Genomic DNA, 22,227 nt, shown 5'->3' with positions numbered 1-22,227 from the left:
TTCTTCCAGTCCTGTTGCATTTTTATTACACCTTTGAGGGTAGGTGTGCTCGTACAGCCAACCCTTGTCGAATGGCCTCGAAAAAAATGCCTGTTAAGATAAAAATGTGAGTGCAACCAGTGCGCCCTAAACCATCACAGGGATGTTTGCCCCAGCTGATCCCATGAAAGAGGAAAGGGAGCATCAGCTGGATTAAGCAGTAACCAGGAAATTACAAGGATGCTTTTGAAACAGAACAAACCAGCCTGAAAGGAAGGATGAAAAATGCATGAATACTTGTAACAGTGGAAGGAACCCTGCAGTGGAGGCAGCAGCCATCAGAGCTGGTGAGACCCTGTCTGAGATGGCCCTGTGGCACCTCCAGGTCTCCCACAGGGACCAGCACCCTGGGGCACATCAGGGGTGGCCCTGCATGCCCAGGCGAAGGGGGCTTGAACACCTCTTGGCCTGGGAGGGGGATGTGAGTGCGCACCCAAGTCTGAGTGCACGTGGGAGGTGTTGGGATCAGTTGCAGCATGGGCTTGGAAATTTGTAGTTGCCTGTTACCATTTTGCAAGTGGCTGATATTGTGGTTATCCATTGTGTTACTGATGTTGATCCTGAAGGTATAGTTCAATGATTGACAATTAATTAGGTGTCATAGATCTGTTGATACACTTCTTTGATTCTGATTTGACTTAAACTACGTGAACCGGGCAGTTTTTCCCTGTGACACACTGCTTTGACAACAAAAAAAAGCCCTCCTCTATATCAAACCTGTTAAACCCTTAACTATAAAAACCAAGTAGCTCCTGTCTACGAAAATAGTGTTACTAGTTCATATCTCAGTCACTAGGAATTCACATATTTCTCAACTCCACATAATGCAAAAGCCTTTTTCTTTTGACATAAAGGCTAAGAGGACAAAAAATTACCTAAAGATGACCTTACATTTCATTTCCTCAACATTCAAAGCCCTGCTGGAGTATGAAGGCTCCTTTAGAATAAGATAATGGACAGGACTAATAAATATCCTTCAGTGATCCTGGAAGGGAGAAGACACAGACAATAGCCTAAATTATTGCTAGGGCTGAAAAGGGAAAAGAACAGAGCTATTCTTGGACCTCTCCTTAGGAATCTCAATATGTGTTCTGCTCATTACAGACGCTGGTTACCCAAATAACTGTTGGGTAATATGTCCAGCAAATGTTTGTAAGAGTAATATCCAACAAATAAAAATATATCCACTTTCAACAGAATAGCATGACTCACTTGTTCCAAACTGACTTTTATCTTATTTTTCTAGAGAACAGGCTGAAAATCCAAGCACAAAAGCAGAAGTTTGAATTATGTACATCCAAGCTTTGAAAGAAAGGGTGCTAACAAGACAGTAACTCAGACAACTCTTGTACGGTAGAAAAGAAAATGTGAAATAATTAAAAAAAAGTAGTATATGAAAGCTGCCATCACAGAATCACTGGAAAACTATTCAGAAACACCAAAATTACAATGCAACCTTCAGAATAAAGACCTCACAACAAGAATCAGGTGCTTTCCTGAAATGCTACTCAAAGATCAAAAACCAACATCCTGCTGCAAAACAAAGGTGAAGAAAGGCATCCAACAGGAACATTTTTCTGTCGTTGCCTCAAGAGTTTTCTTTGAGAAATAAGAGCCCAGTGGATAGTTCAGCCTGCTTTACCTTCCAAGTTCCTCCAAATTATACAAGACTCTCACAGTCAAGGAAATTAAAATTTATGATCAGATTAGAGATCTGATAAAACAGACTTTGAGAGTACAGAACTTTTTCTTTCCTTTTTTTTTTTTTTTTTTTTTTCCTCCTCTATGAAATGATAAATCCCAGTTAATCACAACTGCTCCTCCAAATTCTTAAATGCCACCTTTGCTTCAGGCAATAGTTCTGTCTGCCAGATAAAATGGTGAGAGTTACAGGTCTGAAACTCTCTGATTATGGAGGATACAGGTCGCAGGTCTCTCAACAACCAGGTGACTAATCTAACCTCTGGACTGGTCGCTAGACTTGCACCATAGGGACCCAACTCCTCCTCTGTATGGCCTCGGGGAAGTCCTGACAATCACCAAAACACCGAGGCTGCCGTCCTCTAGGCCTGACTCAGGTACTGGCTCAGACACATCCCCGTAGCTCCTGCTTTCTAATTAGTTTTATCTAGACAGGTCTATGCTTGGCATGGAGTAGGTCTAAACAAGAGGAAGGCATTTCCTTTCCCAAGCAGACCATAACACTGTCAGAATTACCTGTAAATAGGACTGGGAGATCAAAACCGAACACAAACAGAAAACCTCCCTCATGCTCTCCACAACATAGGAGTAGAATTTTATACAGTATCGTGTTCTCTAAGAGTAAAAAAAGCAATGACAATAAAACCGATCAGTCCCCCTCTCCAAATCCAAGTAGAAAAGAAAAATTGTACAGATTGTCATGAACATAGCTTCATACTAGGCTGTTAAGAGGAATACTGGGAAATGGTCAGAGTATAAGAGTTCACTTTTTCCTCTTGAAAATCACTATTTCTTTAGAAGGTTTCTGGAACTAGCCAGCTTGGAGATAGTGCTGGGCATTAACTGCCTTGAGTTAATCGTAGAGTCACTCCTCTACAAGTGGATACAGCCCCTTAATGACAGCACCACAAGAACCTTGCTGTAATTAAATCCATATCCATCCCTCTCAACTCCAGTAAAGAGTTGAGAGCTCTCTACCACCTTTTATCCACTGCAGCTTCTTCAGGATTCCCAACTATATTCACAGTGGACAAAGTAGCTGTAGATTGTGCTGTAGTATTGGAAATACCTAAAACAGCCCTCAGTGATGTGCCTACTATTAGCTGCCCCTTGGATATCAGGAACACAAATGCCCCTTAACCCTCTTGCTGCTTGAGAAAACTTGTCAGCAAAACGAGATTGTGCCAGCCTAAGTTATTGTATACTACAAAAAGCCGATGGTAGTTAGCACTCTTACTCGCAAGGTAGCCAGTGATTAACTCTTCCTACCAAACAATCCAAGCATTTCACACTATCTTTTGGCATCACGGCTGTTTGCTGTTGCACATCTTCCTCTGGGAGTACTGCCACCACAAGCAAGCCTGGCATAAGGTGGGCACACACAGACCTGGCATCTGTTTCACACCTTCCATCTCTATCATCACTGTGACACATCTCTATCATCACTGCACTCTTTTAGCAGACTTATCTCACTCCCATTCACACGAGAAGCCTCCAGCCCAACCCTTAATCAATGCAGCATTAGACAACCAGGGATGACGCTGTGTGTCATCAGAGATGACTCTTAATTCTCACATGAGGAGAAAAAAAAAATCCATGACTTGAAGAAAGAATAAAAAGAGTCCTAGATAGCTATACGGAAGTATAAGATTCTGTCCAGCACAATAAAAACATACTTTCAAATGGGATAGATCACCGTAGACCTCCCAGCACCCTGCCATCAGGCTCCAAAACTGCTGTCCAGCCATGGAGAAGGACTCCTGTTCTGTGTCTTGGAGGAGCTCCAGCCCCACCACCACAACTTGCCTCCAAGAACAGTCCCCGGTCACGATGTCAGTGTAGACCCAGCTCATCCTGAGATAACCAAAACTTTCTCAACTCAGGCTGCTATTGACTGGGAATTATTAGGGTGGGAGAAGGGGAAGCAAAAATCTGAACCAGATTCTGATATGTATTGCACAGACCAGGAACAGCTTAAGAGAAGACCCAAGAATCAGATGCTTTTCCAAAGAACTTGCTGATAAATCTAGTAGAGATGGTGCCTCTCCTGGACATAAGGGTAGTCACGGTGCTTAGCAGCTACTGCCAGGCAAGACCAGAGCTCAGTTAAGATCTTTCATACCATAGCTAAAAATAACAGTAGTTAATAACATTTCAGGTTGTGTATAGGCAAGAAAACTATCAGAGAGTGGCCAAAGGAGTGTTACAAAGATGGTGAAGGGTCTAGAAGGCAAGGTGTATGAGGAAAAGCTGAGGTCCCTTGGTGTGCTCAGCCCCGAGCAGAGCAGGCTGAGGGGAGGCCTCATGGCGGCCTGCAGCTCCCTCACGAGGGGAGCTTAGGGGCAGGCATTGAGCTCTGCTCTCTGGGGACAGCGACAGGACCCGAGGGAACGGCATGGAGCTGGGACAGGGGAGGGTCAGGCTGGGGGTTAGGGAAAGGGTCTGCACCCAGAGGGTGGTCAGGCACTGGGACAGGCTCCACAGGGCAGTGGGCATGGCACCGAGCCTGCTGGAGGTCAAGAAGAGTTTGGACAATGCTCTCAGACATAGGGTCTGATTTTGGGGTTGTCCTGTGTGGGGCCAGGAGTTGGACTTGATGATCCATGGGGGTCCCTTCCAACTTGGGATACTGTATGATTCTACGATTTTATTATTATGCCATATATGAACACCCACACTAAAACAAGTGATGATGGAAGAGGCATCTCCTCATATAATGAGACTGCAAGAAGGAAACAACACACTCTTTAATTCACTACAGACCCTGCTGTTGATACAGGACCACAGGGAAGCAGGCATAGCTCCTTCAAAAACTGTTCACTGAAGGACTCAGACTGAACAGTTAGGTAAATGGAACCGAATGTACATAAAGAATAAAGAGGCTATGAAAGAAAAGTGGGAAAAAAAAAAAGCAGGCCACCAGCCACCATCACCTTTTTTGATCTCCTCAGAAAGAGCCCTCAGCCAAATCTTAGCTTGAAATGTGTCATACTGACAGTGACATTTGCCCATGTTAATGCCAGTTGCAAACCTGCAAGGGCATTAACGGCAGTGCTGACAATTTCTGTCTATCTCCATAGGCCTGGTGGCAGCTAGCAATTTTCATACCAAGGAAAGGAGTCAGCACATTGTCATCTTGGATCTGTTTGCTTGGCGTGGAATTACATAGCAGGAAAACCAGTCTTGCGTAGGAAGTCTCTTGCAGCTAGGAACACTACATCACTGAGTATCAAGTAGAGGAAGCCACATTCAACATAGCATGAGGAAAATTCATCATCGGTACAACCCCAGGACACTTTCTATCTCACAAAATGGAGACAGCAGTAAATACATCTAGCCTCAGTCTCACAGGTGTAGGCTGTGAGGCTAAGCAGGGGAAAGGGGATGACGATTTCCTTCCCTTTTGAGATTTTTTTTTTTCTTAAGGATTGAACATTGCTCAGAAGAGTATTTGAACTTAGACCCCTTCCTTTGTTCAAAAGGATTAGATTTTGGTACTGTCACACGTGCTTTCTGGAGGGGTGTCCATATAGTCTCAGCTTATAATGAGACTTCTTCGACTTTCTTACAGGAAAGAAAGAGAGATTGCCAGAGGTCACATGAGGTGCCAGAGCTCTCAATTTTCTTGGTGCGTTATGCACTCCATCTTCCATCCATAGCTCAAGGCTGAGCACAGGAAAGGAGAGAAGAGAAAGTAAAGGCATTACTGTTGGTGATGTCTAGAGGTACTTTCTGTCCTTCAGGATCCACTTCTTCTACTTCAATGGGTTTAGGAAGTCTGAAGCCAGTTCTTTTGAAGTCCTTACACTTCAAAAGAAGGGATGCATTTTGAGTCTTCCATATAAGAAACAGCTAAAATATCACAGACAGATGAAAACAAAGGAAAACAGACCCTTCTCCATAACTCTGTTCATGCTCAACCTATCTCCTTTCCTGAGGCTTACCAAGTCACCAGCACCTGAAGACACGACAGACTGGGATGGCAATTTTCTCAAAGCTCAAAATTGTACTTAGACTGTATGAAATCATTGAGTCGTAAATTCTCTTTCCTCCTACCCCCCAAATGAAATCTGAAATTCTCCCGCAAAGAAGTCTGCAGCAAGGAGGTCTGATTAAGCCTCTGATCACACTGGAACGTAAAATTCACATTGTGGACGGCTTTAACATGCTGGGTATCACTCAGGTGACAGAGGCCAATGAGCCTGAATTTGTCTGACAGCAAGATCAGACCTTTCTAGACTTCATTTTACAATATCTTCGAACCTCCAAAAGAAAGCAAAAACAAAAATTCCTGTGAAAAATCTCAGCTGAGGCTTACAATAGTAGCAAAGACAAGGTGTTACAAAAGAAGGGCTCGACCTTTTAAGATTCACAAGTACATATAAACATTGAGAGACAGATTACAAAAACACCAAACAAACAAGGAACGAACTTGGAAAATACACGGGACTTCCACAACAGCACAGCAAATGCTAACAGCAACAAGGAAATGTCTCTTCCAGACCTACCATACAATCCTACACCTAGCTTTTAAAAGCTGGAGTCTCCCAGCCAGTCTAGAAGACGTTTCATGAAGAGGCTTTCTAACAGAAATGATTAATGAGGTTTCACTGACAGTTTTTTGAAGAATGACAAGCTAGCTACATGCCTCTAATGAGTGTTTAAGTCTGAGAACTCAGTGTGTTATGTTTATGAATTTCTTTATCCAGTATATGGATGTAATTAACTCAGAGAAAACTGCCATGTGTTTGGCAGTTTCCAGAGTTCTAAATTTAAAAGAACAACAACAAATAAATGGACACTATGTTTACGTGAACCTGAGAGCATGTAAGAGAAAACAAGATCGCTGCTGCTATGTTTTCACACAGACTGCTAAATTAGCATTATGCCAAGGGAGAAGTAAGCTTTCTCTAATCCTTACTTCTAAACTCCAGAGAGATCTACACAGAACCAAGGAGGGAGAGCAGAGAGAAAATAACATGCGGGGGGGGGGAGGAGTGAAATGATGCAACTAAGGAGTAAGAGCAGAAAGTTAATATTTAAAACCCAAGCCTCAGGGGTGCTCAGTGCTCTGTAAATAGAGCACTGATGATGATACTGAAAGGATATCCAGTTCATACAGGGAAACTGCACAGCTTTTCCTTAATTAACTGTATTATTTCTTACAGTTCTTAAAATTCAAATTGTGACATGTTATCTTACCTGAACCTGACCCAGAAGAATAATCATCATCATCAATTGGATAGACGCCTGATGCTTCTTCAACAGAGCTGTTGTCCAGGTATAAATCCTTATCAGAGGTCAGATCTGCTCTCTGGAAAACAGATAAAAGTGAATGGTTAGAAAGATAACAGCTCTCTAGCATAGCAGGCTCTTAATTTTCTCTCCTATTTCCAAGGTTGATGTTGGTATACTGAACAGTTTATATTTTCAGTTTATGCAACACATTTGTTGAAGATGTTAAAGAAATTTGTAAAAATCGTAGCATAAAAAAATATCCAAGGCTACACAATGAAAACTAAGAAACTACCCAAGCTGTGGGAAGCAAGTCTCCTTCTGATCACACTTCATCTCATTAAATGCATGAATGAATAAACAGGATTTGCAATGCACTCTGAAGCACTTCTGTAAAAAAGAAAGAAGCGAATCCCAGGACTGAAACCCTCTGTCGGGACCTCAAGTGTACAAATCTAAGGGCTGTCATCTGAAGTCAGTCATTTGATCTCAAATGGGAAGCAATAAGCGCACGTAGCAGAAAACCCCTCTGATGTACATCGAGCCAAACCTCACTAAACTCTTCACAAGTTAGAATGAACAACTGGGTCTACAAAATACAAATATTTAAAAGACAACGCTGTTGATAAAGGATTGTGACATTTCCAAACGGATCGATAGCACATTCACCAAATTCTGGTTAGGCAAGCTACCTTAATTTCTAAATCGAGGCATCTCTCCTAAAATTTAGCTTTAGCTTCAACAGGCTATTAAAATTAGCTTCTTGTGACTTCCACCACTAGCCTACAAGTTATTTCCCCATAAAAGACGGATTCTGCTGTAATGAACCACCAATACAACAAGGTGTCAATAATCATTTTAGGTTGATAATTCAGGCTTTGAAAGATTAGACACTGCCTTCCTCTGTAGCAGCTTGTGATTTCCTAGAGCATAAATTACCCTATGGCAGCTACGTGGTTTTGATTACCAAGAAGGTACCTGCCTCTATGACTGCTGGTAATTTTACCATCATTTTTGTGAACACGTTTGCCACAACTTGTTGAAAATAGGAGAAGTATGGCAGTTCCAAAGGAGTTTTTTCCAGAAAGCCCTTCTGTGCTGTGCGGGTGACGGAGCCCTGGCACAGGCTGCCCAGAGGCTGTGGGGTCTCCTCCTTGGAGCCCTTCAGCAGCCGCCTGGACGTGGTGCTGGGCACCCTGCTCTGGGTGTCCCTGCTTGGGCATGGGTGGCACCGGGTGGCTCCAGAGGGCCCTGCTGGCCTCAGCCATCCTGGGAGTCTGTGAGTTTTAAGGCAAAATGCAATATTACACCAATGTGCATCTCATGTAATCACCCAAAACTCCATTCTGAGTCCCAAGGGTTTCCCACTGTGATTGCTTTTTACCGCACGGCATCGATTGGCCATTTTAGTGAACAAAAGGTACCAAACTGTGAAAGGGGTAACTCATGTATAAGACAACCCAAATCTGAGTTTCCAAGGTAATATTTTCCCCTCAGGTCAAAAAAAAATAGCATATTTCAGAGTGCCAGACCTTTGCACTGGCAGTACCTACTAACAGCTCTGAACTACAACAGCATTACCCTGTTTTTCTTCTAAAGAGGAAAAAAATAAAATGGTGCTTGGTCAAAGCCTGCTCTTGGTACCGCAGCTTTTACCTGCAGGATACAGGGTGGGGTGATGGATGTAGGGATGGACAGATGACGACTGTTTTTAAGATAGGTTTCCAAAAGGCCTGCTCTCAGCTGCCGCTTCTCGTTCACACGGTCTGCCTGGAGCTGGCTGCAGTCCAGAGCAGAAATTCAAGACGATGCCTGGTCACCATCAAGTGACTTTAATTCCTTTAAAAGATGTCTCCAAAGGAAGCCTTCAAGTGCCTCGGTAGGTGCAAAGGTGGGATTGTAATTAAGGCTCAGCTGAGATCGCTTCCGTATAGGAAAACAAGTCCCCGGTGCAGGACAAATATCCTGCTGTTGATCAGGCTGCGACAATGGGACAAGCCACTTCACCCCATTTTGCTCTCAGCCACCATCCCAGTAAAAACAGCCTCAATATCAGGCAGGAAAAAAAGCCAAAACATTATTAAAAGGAAAGGCAGGTGGCTGGCAATGAGCACCGAAAAGACACATGGTATTCAAAAGGTAGCAAGGATAATAAATATTACCAACTCCAAGCTGGGAAAAAATATAAATAATATGATCTACCTGTAGAAATTTCGTAGCAATGGAAATTGCCAATAGAAATTGGCAACGGCTGTGAGGCCGCCTGGGTTTGTGAATGCTAATGAATGAAAATAGGTCTGAGTGAGCACAGAGGCATCCCAACACCATGCCCGGAATTTTCACTATTGAATAAAAATACAAACTTAACAATCAACTTATTCCCCAGGCCATTTCCCAATGCTGTCTGTATCAGTAGCAAACTTAGCAGAATTGAACAAACAACGATAAAAAAGAAAAAAGAGGAAAAAAAAAAATCAAACAACAACAACAACAAGCAGATGCCCCTCCTCCAAAACAAACAGCCCTGTTTTGTCGCTCTTCCCAGCCTCACAGGAGTCAGCGAAGACTGAAAAGACCCCGGACAAGTTCTTCCAAAGACTCGGTTTCTGAAAGACAGCCGAGCAGCCAACCCAACCCAGCCCAAGCTTTGAGTGCCCTAGTCAGCCAGGCTCCCTACCATCACATTCACTCCGTTTCTTTCAATGAATTATGGCTTTTTGGCTGCCAAAAGCTTCCATTTCTAGCTAGGCCGAGATGCTCGGAAGATTTAAGTCAGCTGAAAACAGACGGACAGAAATGCAAGAAAAGCCCGGGTAGTTTTCAGCAGTAATTTTAGCACCCATTGTCTTTTATTCTGGGGATGCAAAGGACATACAATGTGAAAAATTACTGAATATCTAGTGTTGTGGGTGGCACGGCTCCATCAGAATGAGAAAGCTGCTCCCCACAGGCTCTTATAGAGCTAGTACACTGCTTACTACATAAATAGTAATAAATAAATGTTATTTAAGAGAAATAAATGTTAGAGTGAGCCCCAAGCGCATTCAGATTAGACCTCAAGCTCCATCTGAGGAAGACGCTTTGCAGCTTCCCTGGACAGAAAGCCCCTTATTTCAGCCCATTTCCAGCACAAACAATTCTCCCCTGTAGAACCTGGGCAGGACACAAGCCCCCTTTCAAAGCACAGGGGCAAAGAAGCAATCCCTGGCTTAAAAATCCCCACATGTTGGCTGCACTGCACTGCACTGCACTGTCCCCATGTAGCTGGAGTTAGGATGGGAGCATCCCCTCTACACCCACAGCTCGTGTCTCTTTTCCAGTTTCTCAGCAGCACGCAACTCCTTCAGTCCACTCGGAACAGAAACTGTCTTAAGAAATAATAATAATAAGAAAAAAAAACAGAGTTAACATTTCTACACAGCCATTAAAAATAATTCCATGGAGATTAAGCTTAGAAAAATGAGAGCCGGTTAATAGAAATAAAAGAATACTTCACGGTGCTTAAGTGAGTATCAAGCACTGAAGCTAAGCTTCACAATTTTACACTATGTAAAATGAATTTGATTTAATATTTGCTTGACAAATGTTTTCTTGCTTGTCAGCTGGGAATCCATGGGGGCCCATGGACCAATTCCAGGGTGTCCAGAATAGATAAGTTGGAAAAATGAGCCTATTGTCAGCGTGCTTGCACAGGGAAAGGTCTGTGCTAGCACTTTAATGCATTTAGGAGAAAAATAACTTTGCAAATTCTAATGCCATGAATCTTCTGTAAGTTACTCTGAAGGCCAAATATTTAAGGGGCAATTTCCCATGGCTACCAACTGAATTGATGGCCCTCGTGTCACTTTTATGTAACAGCATTATTTTCAGTTCTGTTAAAACGGCAGGAGCACCAGGCAAGGATGTCTATGTTATCAGTCCTTTAATCTGGCCCTGAAGCCACAGAAACTGCTCATTACCTCTTGACAGAGATTGCATTCTCGTCTGTCATTGTTATCCCACTTACTTTTTTATTCCAAGAATATAATGCTGCAAAATCCTGTGACCTGAATACTTCACATACTACATGCCAACGTTCACTGATTCCTGCCTGGTTATTGCCTGTACTGGCATCAAGCTAAATATCATGGATGTAGTGCAGATTAGCACCCATCAAGTACAAGATAGAAGATACCCCCATACCAGTTTTATGTTGAATTTGAAATCTCAGAGTCTTTATTTAAGCTTAAACTTGTAATGATTTTCAGGTTAATAGATTCAGGATCATCCAGGACATCCTAAAAATAGAAAACAACAACCACAAAAAAACACACCTCTCATTCTGGCACAAAATGAGAGGAAGCAAAAACCCCCTCTGACTCATCTCCTTATGAAAGGCATAAATCATTAATCAAAATTGTGATGGCAAAAATTAAAAACAACCCCCAGACAGCAGCAGGGCTGGAAATGGATGGCACACATTTATTTATGTACTTAAAAAAAAAATAATAAAGATTGCCCTGTACTAGCCATTCCCTTTTGTTACAGTCAGTCCTCCCATTACGTGGGGATGATTTAGGAGTAGGACATTAAAGACATTTATGTCATAAGGATGAAGCCAAGAAAGCTGGTGTAAGGAGCAGTGGAGAAGAAAGAGGAGGAAGTCATGTCTACCACGCATGTCGTGGCTGTTTGAAAGAGCAGTGAGTAACTGACATATGGAAGGAAACATTTTATTACTTACAGATGCACTCAAATTTCTCTCTCTCCCTTTTTTGGTCTATCTATGGGACAGAGAATTTGAGGTTTGCAGCAAGGTTATTAATGGTACATTGCCTCCCTTTTCCCCCAGATGGAAATCTGAGATGTAACCCGTTTAGTATGCACAGAACCAGACTAATATTTTAAAAGTGATGTTATATCACCAATCTCTCAGCCAGAAGGCTCTAAAAATTTGCAAGCATTACAGCTGTTGATTAGTCACAAATCTCATATGTAAGGAAGAGAAAGGAAAACACATTTTCCTCTCCTATTAACAGATTGTGCTGTTCAATTAGCACAGGTATTAAAGTATGTTCAGCTGGTGATTCCGAGTTCATCAAAGTGAGTTATTGTCCATATATACTACCTTTTTGGAAAGCTAAATACGTGAATATATTCATCTAAAGCCTGAGGGGCCACTGAAGAGACTCTCACAGAGAAGTGGAGTGGAGAAAAGGAGAAGGAGAAAATGTACTTCCTTGTAGGCTTCCTGCAAAAGGTCTATGATCTGTGCCCTCACAGGAGTTGGTCCTAACAGACCTCAGCCACAGCACTGCTGATCCCAAAGCCAGCAGGCATCTTGCTAACGCTGCTTGCTGTTTGTCTTCCCTCATTACACCAGGAATGCTAGTGAGACCATCCCCTAAAGAGTTTGTTAGCTTGGTCCTGGAATAAAAGTCATTACCCAGAGAAGCTGTGGCTGCCCCATCCCTGGAGGTACTCAAGGCCAGGCTGGATGGGGCTTTGGGCAGCCTGGGCTGGTGGGAGGTGTCCCTGCCCATGGCAGGGGGCTGGAACTGGGTGGGCTTTTATGTCCCTTCTAACACAAACCTTTCCATGATTCTGTTTGAAACAAGAAACTCTGCTTTTTCCCAGAGAAACGTGCTACCCAGAGCTTCTCCTGCCATTTCCATCATGTTCCTTTTCCCAGGGACGAGCTGCTGACGGCTCTGACAGTGCTCACCCCCCTCCTTCAGCCTGGGCACCCCTGTGTGGCCTGCCTGCACCCTGCTACCAACACGTGATTTTGAGGGAGGATTGTACATTACAAGATTAGGCTCTCCAGAAATATTTTCCACCAAATGTCTTATTATGGATGCCTTTCTTCCCATTCAATGACATGTCCTACAGGTGGGCACAGAAGAAAGGGGAAAGAAAGAAGTACTACTTCCAAGGTAGCCCCTACTATTTCCTTTCAGTGTTATGGTAGCCACTTTCAAGCACTCACAGGCCAAATTCCTCTCAGCAAAAGCCAACTGCAATGGGACCTTAGGCAGAAATGGTGGTGGTATGGGTTACAATGGAGGACTGCCATGGGATTTAAAAAAAAAAAAAAAAAAAAAAAAAAAAAAAGCTAATAATTAGCAATGTAATTTATGCACAACACTCTAAGGGGTCTCCATTTTCTCCCTTGGAGACAGCACGCTGCCTGCACAAGGGTGGTGTTAGTGGGGTGGGTATTGTTGGCAGGAAAGCCACCCTACACAACAATTAGGGCAACTGCAATCATAGCAGAAGCCTTCTTTCCATAACAACAAGCATCAGGCTGAATTTTGCTAGTTCCAGAGCCAGCGTTTCGTAGGGACACGACCATCTGCTTTGCTCATTTCCCCTGAATCATTTCTGACAGAGTAGCCGTCTCCCAGCTCTACCTCGGCCCTGCACAAAACCCTGTAAGCGCTCCCCAGGGCCACTGACTTTCAGTGCCAGTCCTTTTCGTCCACAGAGGCGATGTGAAAACCAGCCTCACGCTGGGAACTGCCTGTACCACCATGCTCCAGCCCCCTGCCTCCCCCACCGGCGTTTTTGGCCAAGGAAATGACACAGCTGAATTTCAGTGACTTGTTCCGCTACAGCTGATTCCCAAAAGGGATTTTTTAAAAGCGTAGAGGACATTCGCTGCCCTTCCTCAGGTAAGGGTGAAGCAGCACATCGGGTTTGTGCGAGTGTCCCTACTAAACCCAGCACCATCAGCGGCCTGGTGTGGCGCCGGCACCACACGCCAGGAAGATTATTCACGCTGCTTGGGCCTCGTGAAGGAGAACTTTCTGATGCTGCACAAAACCATAGCTCCGGGCTTCCAACCTCCCCTGACGGATGAAGACAGCGTTTGACCATTCGTGGTGGCTGAGGAAAAGTGTTGAGCCCAAAATAAACACGAGTAGTGAAAAGCGCCTCGCTACCGCGAGTGCTCAGCAGCGGGCGTCTACCCAAGGAGCTGATGTACAGAGATCGCCTGACGTCGGAGCCAAGAGTCAAAATATGTGTGCTTTTAAGATGTACACAGTCTGTTACGCCAGGCTAATTACCAAAACAGAGGCGGTATTTGACAGCGACAGAATTAATAAAAACAACTTTCACTGGCGTCAGGCATTTCGGCAGCCGCGTAACTCGTGCTGAAGAAGACAACATCGCAGCCATGGTGCTCACGGGGCAATACCTGAAGGCAAAGAGCACCCCAGGGTGAGGAGACACCAACAAGCCACCACTACCTCAGCCAGCCTTTGCTGATGGCCACGTACCAAAGCAACGTTGCAGTCGATAGATTGCGGTTCACACCCTAACAAAGTCACAGAAATTTGTGTGTCTGTTTTCTAACAATCATCTGCGCCTTCAGAAATATTCCCAAATGTGCAATTGCACGCCGTATGGTACATTATGTGACAACAGAACTTAAAATGATAACAGGAGAACTTGTTCAAGCTTAATTGGAATTGGTTTTCTTCCCATTAGAAAGGCTCACAGATCTCTATAGTGAGTCTTTGGCCTGCTTACAGTTTCAGAGCTGAGGCTTGTCCTGCCTTGAGGAGAAAGACAAATGTCCTCCTCTAATGTTCTGAGGTAAATTCCGACGGAAAAAGCTTCTATCTTTCCACTTCTCACAGCATCTGACTTCCAGCTGTGCATCATTTATCCACTAGGTGCACAGAGATCAAACTCCTTCTCTGTTAACCCAATTCCTCGTCCAGGAGCTGTGCTGCCCGGGGTGGGACAGAGGTCGCTGTGCAAAGATGCAGGAGGGAGGCAAGCAAGCACTGCAGCAGGTAGGGATAGAGCTTTCATTTTTACCATGAGTACCGATTTGGGACAAAGAACAGCACAAAGCTTGCTACATTTGCACTCCAGTTGCAACAGATATTTAGGAGATGAATAACAGAGAGAACTCCAATTATCCAACAGCCCTCCTAGGCTATCTAACAAGGCTTTAGCCCACATGAAGATGTGTTAAAGGACCACTGCGCAAGACCAGAGGTGGGTCTGCCCCTACAGGAGATGCCTTCATTACCCACCCTGAAGAAGATACCTGTATCTTCATTTGGTTAGGCAGAATCTCCTGAAACAACAAAGCTCTGCCTCTCTGGGCCTCTGCCATTGCTATACTCCAGTCAAGACCAGCTCCTCACCAGGGCAGTCTTCTCAGCTGCCCCACAGCCTTAGCCCACAATTCAGCAAGTAAAAGTTACCTAGATTACAGATGTGCTGAAAATCCTGAAACGGCAGCATTTTCTTTTCTTTCTACAGCACTCAAAACCTCCTGCTGTTCTAGGCCCCAGAGGGGAACAGGAGCTGTGTGGTCAGCCCCCCTCCGCAGAGGCTACAGGTTAGGACCAAGAAACCTTCCTAATCCAATTACCACCTAGATTTACTCCAACCATTACTTAGGAATGATGGAGCGTGAGGCAAATCTGATATAAACACACCAACAAAACTACAGACAAACAGTGCTGCTGTGCTGTTTACATGAAGCCCCTGGTTTTATATGATTTGGGCATTCCCTGACTCTACCCCAGCAGGCCATTCTCTCCGTGAAATTCAGAGCCAAACACTGCAGTTTAGTTCTCTCCTTTACCTTGAAAGCCTCAAGACTGCTTAACAGTCAGGGTAGAGTGTGAAGCAATTCTAGCTTCCCACGTAAAAGTGAAAGTTTAACGCCAAAGTTTCTCTGGGAATCCCAAAATTAAAAGATTCAGAGCTCTTGCAGCTTTCATGCCAAGCCATCAATCAGTACAAAGAACAGTTTATTCTTCAACTCTGCCTTTGACGTAGGCACAGTATAACAGGGAAACTATTTTAGACGGGCTACAGCTGAATCAGCTTCCAAAGTGCTACTCCAGACTGAAATATGAAAGGGCAGGGTGCGGGTGAACCAGCATCAGCAGCTAGCAGCCAGCAATGTGCATCACGGATTGATTTATCTCAATTAGCATAGCAATTTTCTGCACGTTTTCCAAAAAGCACCGATCAGTTTCACCAAAAATAGGATCAAAAACACCATGCAAATCGTTGTCATGGCTCGAAACGCTAATCAGCTTCTTCAGGACACATCAGCCCATGTGCAGACAGGTTAAATTTAAGGCACAGCCGTGACCGAGAAGCTAAATGTGTTCCTTTGAAAGCGCTGAATGAAGAGGTTAGGGTATCTTCGAATCGCTCATCACCAGCCTGACCCTAATGGGAGATGCAGGTAACTTTTGCAATCCAGGTCCTAACTACCCGTACCTGCCCCGGTCAGTGCTTTTGATGTGCGTTGGCTTTTCCATCCACGCCTCCCCTCTCCTTCTATGCTTTACCGATCCTTTTTCCTAATCAATCGGAGGAACGAACACATATTTTCCTCCCTCCTCTGGAGAATGTGGATGAATGATTAAAGCTGCCAGGGCAACCTCCCTGGCATGCATGCCAATAACTTCCCACCTAATAGCCTTTCCTCTGCCTCACTGCCCTGGCCCACTGGTGATTACTGCAATCCCTTGAAGTGGTCAAATTGCAGGGCAGCCCCCATGGAAACCTATTTGGAACTGCTCAAGCTCATACCAAAGAATGATGTTTTTAATACAGATTGTTCTTTTTTCGAGCCCTACAAAAGCAGCTGTAATCAATCGTAGTGGGAGCACTGCAAACCTCCACCAGTTTCAAAAGCCCCATATCGATTCCTTTCCAGTCCATGGATTTCAACAAAATAACCCCATGTGAGGAGTCCACAATCAACTAACACGAAATCGTTTAAATTAAGATATTTTTGCCACTAGTAGCAGCAATTTGCAATGACCTATCTCAATCAATTAAATTCCTTTAGAATGAATGGGTGGATTGCACATAAAACAAATACATTACTCAAGTTACATCCAACGCCAATTAAATATTACCCGTAAAGATTATGCATCGCACCTGAAGCTTGCCAAAGGTGATGAGGAATCAGGCTTCAGAGTTTAAAGACTGTGATTTTAAAGATTTGCACTTCTTGGATGCAGCATGGTGAGCAAGCAGAACCTGGTACTCAATAGACAATTAGTCTTTGAACACCAAGGTCCTTGGACCTCAGCGGGCACTTCTGCTTGCCAGATATAGCCAGCAGACTCTGGTGATGTCCCACCAAAGCTCTCCGCAGGTGAAAAACAGCCACTGGTAGATATGAAATCTGTTTGATCTTTCTAAAATTGTGTGCTATCATAGCAACCGCCTGAAGGAACTTCCCTCCCTCCAACAAACATGTGCAACACATTTCAGAAGATGTCATAAACCACTCTAAACTAAGAGAAACCCTTGATCATCTAGAACAGAGATGGATGCTGGTGGCAACGCATCCATATCCCGGGCTCACTAGGCTCTTACTCAAGGAAAGTAAAGCTCGGGTAAGCTTTAAGAATGCTTAGGTGAAATGTTACACTCTCGGTTTTGTTTCAACAAGATATACAGGCTGTGCCCTCAACGTGAGGGAAAAGAATCATCCTTTAAATAAATATCTTTAAAAAAAATACAACCAAACAAAAAAAGCCATCACACAAATCATCATCTTTCATATTACTTTGGGTGCTGACAAACAGTGAAGACTTTTCTCCAAAAATGGTACTGCCTAATGATATAAAATGTAAATTGATCAGCAGTTTAATGTGAACTTGGTGTAAACCAGCAGAACACACTGCATATTCTGTCTTCTTCATTGAGTCCACGGAAATGATCACGACTGCATGTGTTGAGGTAACTATTTCCACCTGATCAGGTGGTGGCTGGAAGGAGAGAGCTGGGGGATCCATTGTCCTCTGGCAGAACTGATAAATCCCAAACTGGGTTAAATCAGGTCAGGAGAAGCCAAGCAGATGAATGGTATCTGCTACTTTCTGCTTCTCGGACAGAGACAGCGAGCAGAAGGCACGAAGAGACCAGGTTCATCCTGGTGAGATACTACTTTGTATCCCAGATCCCCAAACCGTAAGCCAACAAACAACTTTATTGTGTTTCCAGGTGCCAACCAGTCTAACACCCACTCATCTTACTGGTCTACAAGATTAAGTTGTTGGATTCGGCGCTCTGATCCCGTCTTACTTCACTGAATTTCTGCTACAAAGGCTCGGCGTGCACATTCCCTTTGATGTGTACAAAGATAAGAGCTGAATTTACTTCAGATGGGATAAAACATCACTCTAATAACTTCTCCTATAAAAGCGGTTGAGTGAAATCAGAGATACGGCAGCTTGCACAGGCGGCACGGCATCAGGAGCAGTCTTCTGTCTGGTATGCTGCCCTTCAGGCACGGCTCCCCTGCTTCCACCAGGGAGAAGAAAAGGCTGGGGCACCCCGGCAAGCCCGCCCGGCTCCCCAACCCAGGATGACAGACGGGGTGGGCTCCCTGCCTGCAACCCCAGCCAGCTTCCCAGCCAGGAGCTCGGGGAGAGGAAGAGAAAAAGAATCAGGTAGTCTGCTCTGAATGCATAGGAATTGCTCAAATTAAAAGTTTCAGCTGGAATTACACCAAGGAATTACACAAAATCAACTCTTCAGCAAGTTATAAATTTTCATTTTAAAGCACGGGCGAGAAAGCTGCTGCTCGGCCTGGAGGACCACTGGAATGAAAGCAAAGTTGCTCCCAGTAATCAGGACCGCCTACCTTCAACGAAAAATGGCTAAAATAAGCTTTCTTCATATTGATTACCTTCAGATAGTGCTGTAAAAATAATCCCATATACAACTAGGGAAAAAAAAAGAGAATATATTGCCTTCCATAACAAAGGGAAATTTCCTTCCCTTGATTTAAAGGAAAGTAAGCCAGGTAAGTTGTCTGACAGCATTTTTGACAGTCATAGACCTGACTGAAGAGTAAAACACAGCAAAGACTCTTAATTATATTTAATATTTGTCAACAAAGCACTAAACAATCCTTTCTCCTAGCATTCATACTGTAAATCAGGGATCTGCTGAAGGGAACAAGGATTTCACTATTTCTACAGCCAAATCCTGACCCTTCATAAAGATGTCCCGACACCATCGATACGAGGTTAGCAGCACTCTGCAATCTCTACTGCCTGATCTGCAGTCTAAAGCTTTTAAAAATCCATATGCCTACAAAACCTCCTGGAGCTGCTGCACATTGAGGATTTCACAGCATTATTGACCTGGGCAGCCTCTTTATCCTCTGTAAGTTATTTTAAGCAACTTTCTGCCAGCAAGCAAGTCTCTTTGTTAGGCTTTGCCTGTATTATTGCTAAAGCCCTGCTTACAATACAGCACAAAACGGAGCAGAAACCAGAAAGGGGCCTGTCAACTTCCATTTTAATTTTATTTTTTTCCTTATTTTCATGATACACTTCTAATATCCTACAGATCACTGCGCTGCTGCCAGGAGTCTGGATAACCACTTAAGCTGCATCCTGCGAGGGGGCAACATGAGCACAAGGCAGAAGAAACAGACCAAATCCACATCTTTTCTAGAGCATGAGATTTAATTTGTACGCTTTTTTTTTTTTTTTTTTTAAGTATCTGTTGTAGAGAAACAGAAGCTAGCAAATGTGTTTACCTACTCAGTAAGAAAACACAGCACCTGGCTTGGGAGGTGAGCAAGTGAAGAGGAAAAAAGAAAGGTAAATTTCTCAGGCTTTGAACTCAAAAAACAAACACCAAGCGCTATTCGTAAACCCCTTGTCAGGTAAAGGTCGCCAGTTTGAGGGCCATATTTCTGTGACACGGGAGGAAAAGTAAACCTCAACTCTCCACACATCAGCACACATCAAAAAGCAATCTCAGTCTTCTGCAGGCTCGTGCCTGGAGGTATCAACTGAGAAGCCAAGTGCCAGCACAGCAGCCTTCCCTGAATTATAACCCGTGGCCTATTCTCCTCACTGGGCATGCCTTGAGAGCTTCCCTCTCTCTTCTCCCCTTCCAAATTATCAGGGCACCTCTATCATGTTTCCTCTACCTTCCTACTGAACAGAAATACTTACATGGTGAGCAACTCTTGGGTTTGGGGTCGAGTCAATGCTCTTCCCACACATCCCACAGCTGAGACCACTGAGCCGCACATGCGCCCGCTGCCCCGGAGCCACACTCTGTGCACTGCTGCATCAGCAGGGCTCTTGGGTTTCCTACCAACAACACTTCACGGCGTGGAATAATCATGTAAATCGTGACGGCTGAGGAGAACTTTCAGCTCTTTGACAGCAATATCCTCCAGCAAACGCAGGGAAATGGCTGTGACAAGGATGGTTTTAGCTGCCATGGCTATTTGCCTGCGAGTCCACACGCTATCTACAAAAGCTCATCCTTTCACTTCCAAGTTTCATAACTTGAAAGCTGGTGCGGCCAGTGACCCTTTGTGTCATCAGAACTGGTATTCCTATGTTAAATCTGTACCTTGCTGAGCAAATGGAAAGAAGAAATGTTTTTTAAGTCAAGTTTCAGTGAAGTTTGCAAGTACCAGGAAAACACCTTTTCACTAATGTTTTATGGAAGCAGCTAATTCAGCGCTGGCATCTTTGTTTTCCTTAACATAGCTAGGTGTTGGCAAAAATAATGAACATAATGGGTAAGTAATCTGCCAACCTTGAGTTATTTTAGATCCAGCACAAATGTATTCCTATTATCAGCACCTTCTTTTCTTTCCAACAGTTCTGCTTCAGAAATGCAGCACATAATCTGCTCTATGTAGCTGTCAGTCAAACGAACACGTTCTCATAAGGATTCATTGTAGATCTGTCCAAAGCAATTGTACTTTACAAGGCTATCCCCAGATTAATAACAGAAGTTTAATTCGAAACACTTCTTTTCCTCTGCAAACAATAAAAAAGGTTGCTACACCGACGGAATTAGAAAGCTTCTTAGTTCCTGTTTTTGTTTGCTTCAGTAAAAAGGGTCACTCAGCACTCTGAAATGGAAAAAAAAACAAAAAGGGGTTTCATCAGCCTAAGCAGTAAGGATGTTGGCTGCTTAATAGACCTGACCTCACACAAACCTGTCGACTTCCCTGAGTTCTGGAAGCTTAAAAACAAATCTGAGGACAAACAGGGGAAGGGTAAAGACCCTGCTTAGAGATGCCATACGGCAAAACTTGCACATCTGCCACAGCACGGCCACAGGTTTTGCACTGCCACAACACCACTAGTACACTTGCATCAGTCTAAGAACACAGAATAGTCAAGGACTGCTTTATATGAGAGCAATGCAAAGCAAAGCTGCGTTTTTAACATGCACATCTATACAGAGAGATGGAAGGATACACCTGTAACATGGTTGTGTTGTAAGCTGTAGAGAGATTTTTTTTCTCTTACACTAATAATTTAACTTCTTTTCAGATTAGACACTTGGACTTCAATCAAGAGCAAACCTCTCCTTACAGGGCAGAACATGAAGTGTGTAAATCAGGTTTTCTGATAACCAGACATCAGCAAATTAGATTAAGAATGTGTTGATAAGTACAATTCTGCAAACAATATAAATGGAGGCTGCTTTATATGATATATCGGGGAAGAAAATCGTGAGGAGGCCATTGCAACATGTTGCATCATGGCAAGCAGCACTTCTTCAGGCACTTTGGACAGACAGAAGAGATTAGAAAGATACTTTCATACGCCATTTTCAAGGACAGTAATTGAATGAGGACAGAAGATGACCAGGAACCACTTGAGAACTGAGAAGCTGAAGAGCATTTCTGCTGGAAGCTCTCTTCATGTTTGTCACTGATGTTGTTTCTTAAAAGTCACCCAGAAGTTCATCCGACTTCCTAATGACACGATAAACAACAATCATTAGGCAGAAGAACGAAACAGCTACCAGCATTTTGATAGAGTGGAGTCATCAGCTCACTCCATTTCTTTAAAAAATGAGTCCATACTGGGCTCGTCCCACAAAAAAATGAATAATATCATCTGGTGAAATACACAGCTACGCTTCCCTTATGGAGAAATTGGCTTATCAAGCTGCTCTGACACCCCAAGAATTCGCTGTGCTGAAACTGTTCATTTCCCTGACTGCCAGAGCACCGTCCCTTCTGGAGAATAAAGGCCCTCGTTCAAGTCCTGGCAGTGATTTTCCTTCCTCCATTAATTACGTGTGCACACACATACGCTCACGCTGCAATCCCCACGGGAAACGTGTGATGGTCTCAAAGAGCAGATTACTGGCTTAGGGCTCCAATACAGCAGGTTATGCAACCCAGAGGCTTAACAAGCCTCTATGTAAAAGCTCTTGTAAAATTAGTTTGAAGGGGAAAAAATGAACAGTTATGGGGAAGAACACCAAAAA

At 43.8% G+C, this 22,227-nt stretch overlaps 1 protein-coding gene across 1 annotated transcript in view; it reads right to left on the bottom strand.

Moving 5' to 3' along the window:
• The window catches only part of SDC2 (syndecan 2), a 57,674-nt gene that overhangs the window by 5,292 nt on the left and 30,155 nt on the right, over positions 1–22,227 (bottom strand). The window contains exon 2 of the mRNA XM_084509605.1: positions 6,943–7,054. Coding sequence (XP_084365731.1) covers positions 6,943–7,054 — 112 coding nt within the window. The remainder of the gene's footprint in view (positions 1–6,942; positions 7,055–22,227) is intronic.

This window comes from Aythya ferina, assembly GCF_964211825.1.
Source record: "Aythya ferina genome assembly, chromosome: 2".
Classification (NCBI taxonomy): domain Eukaryota; kingdom Metazoa; phylum Chordata; class Aves; order Anseriformes; family Anatidae; genus Aythya; species Aythya ferina.
The sequence above is the reverse complement of the archived record's forward strand: the minus strand, read 5'-3'. Positions and strand labels throughout refer to the sequence as shown.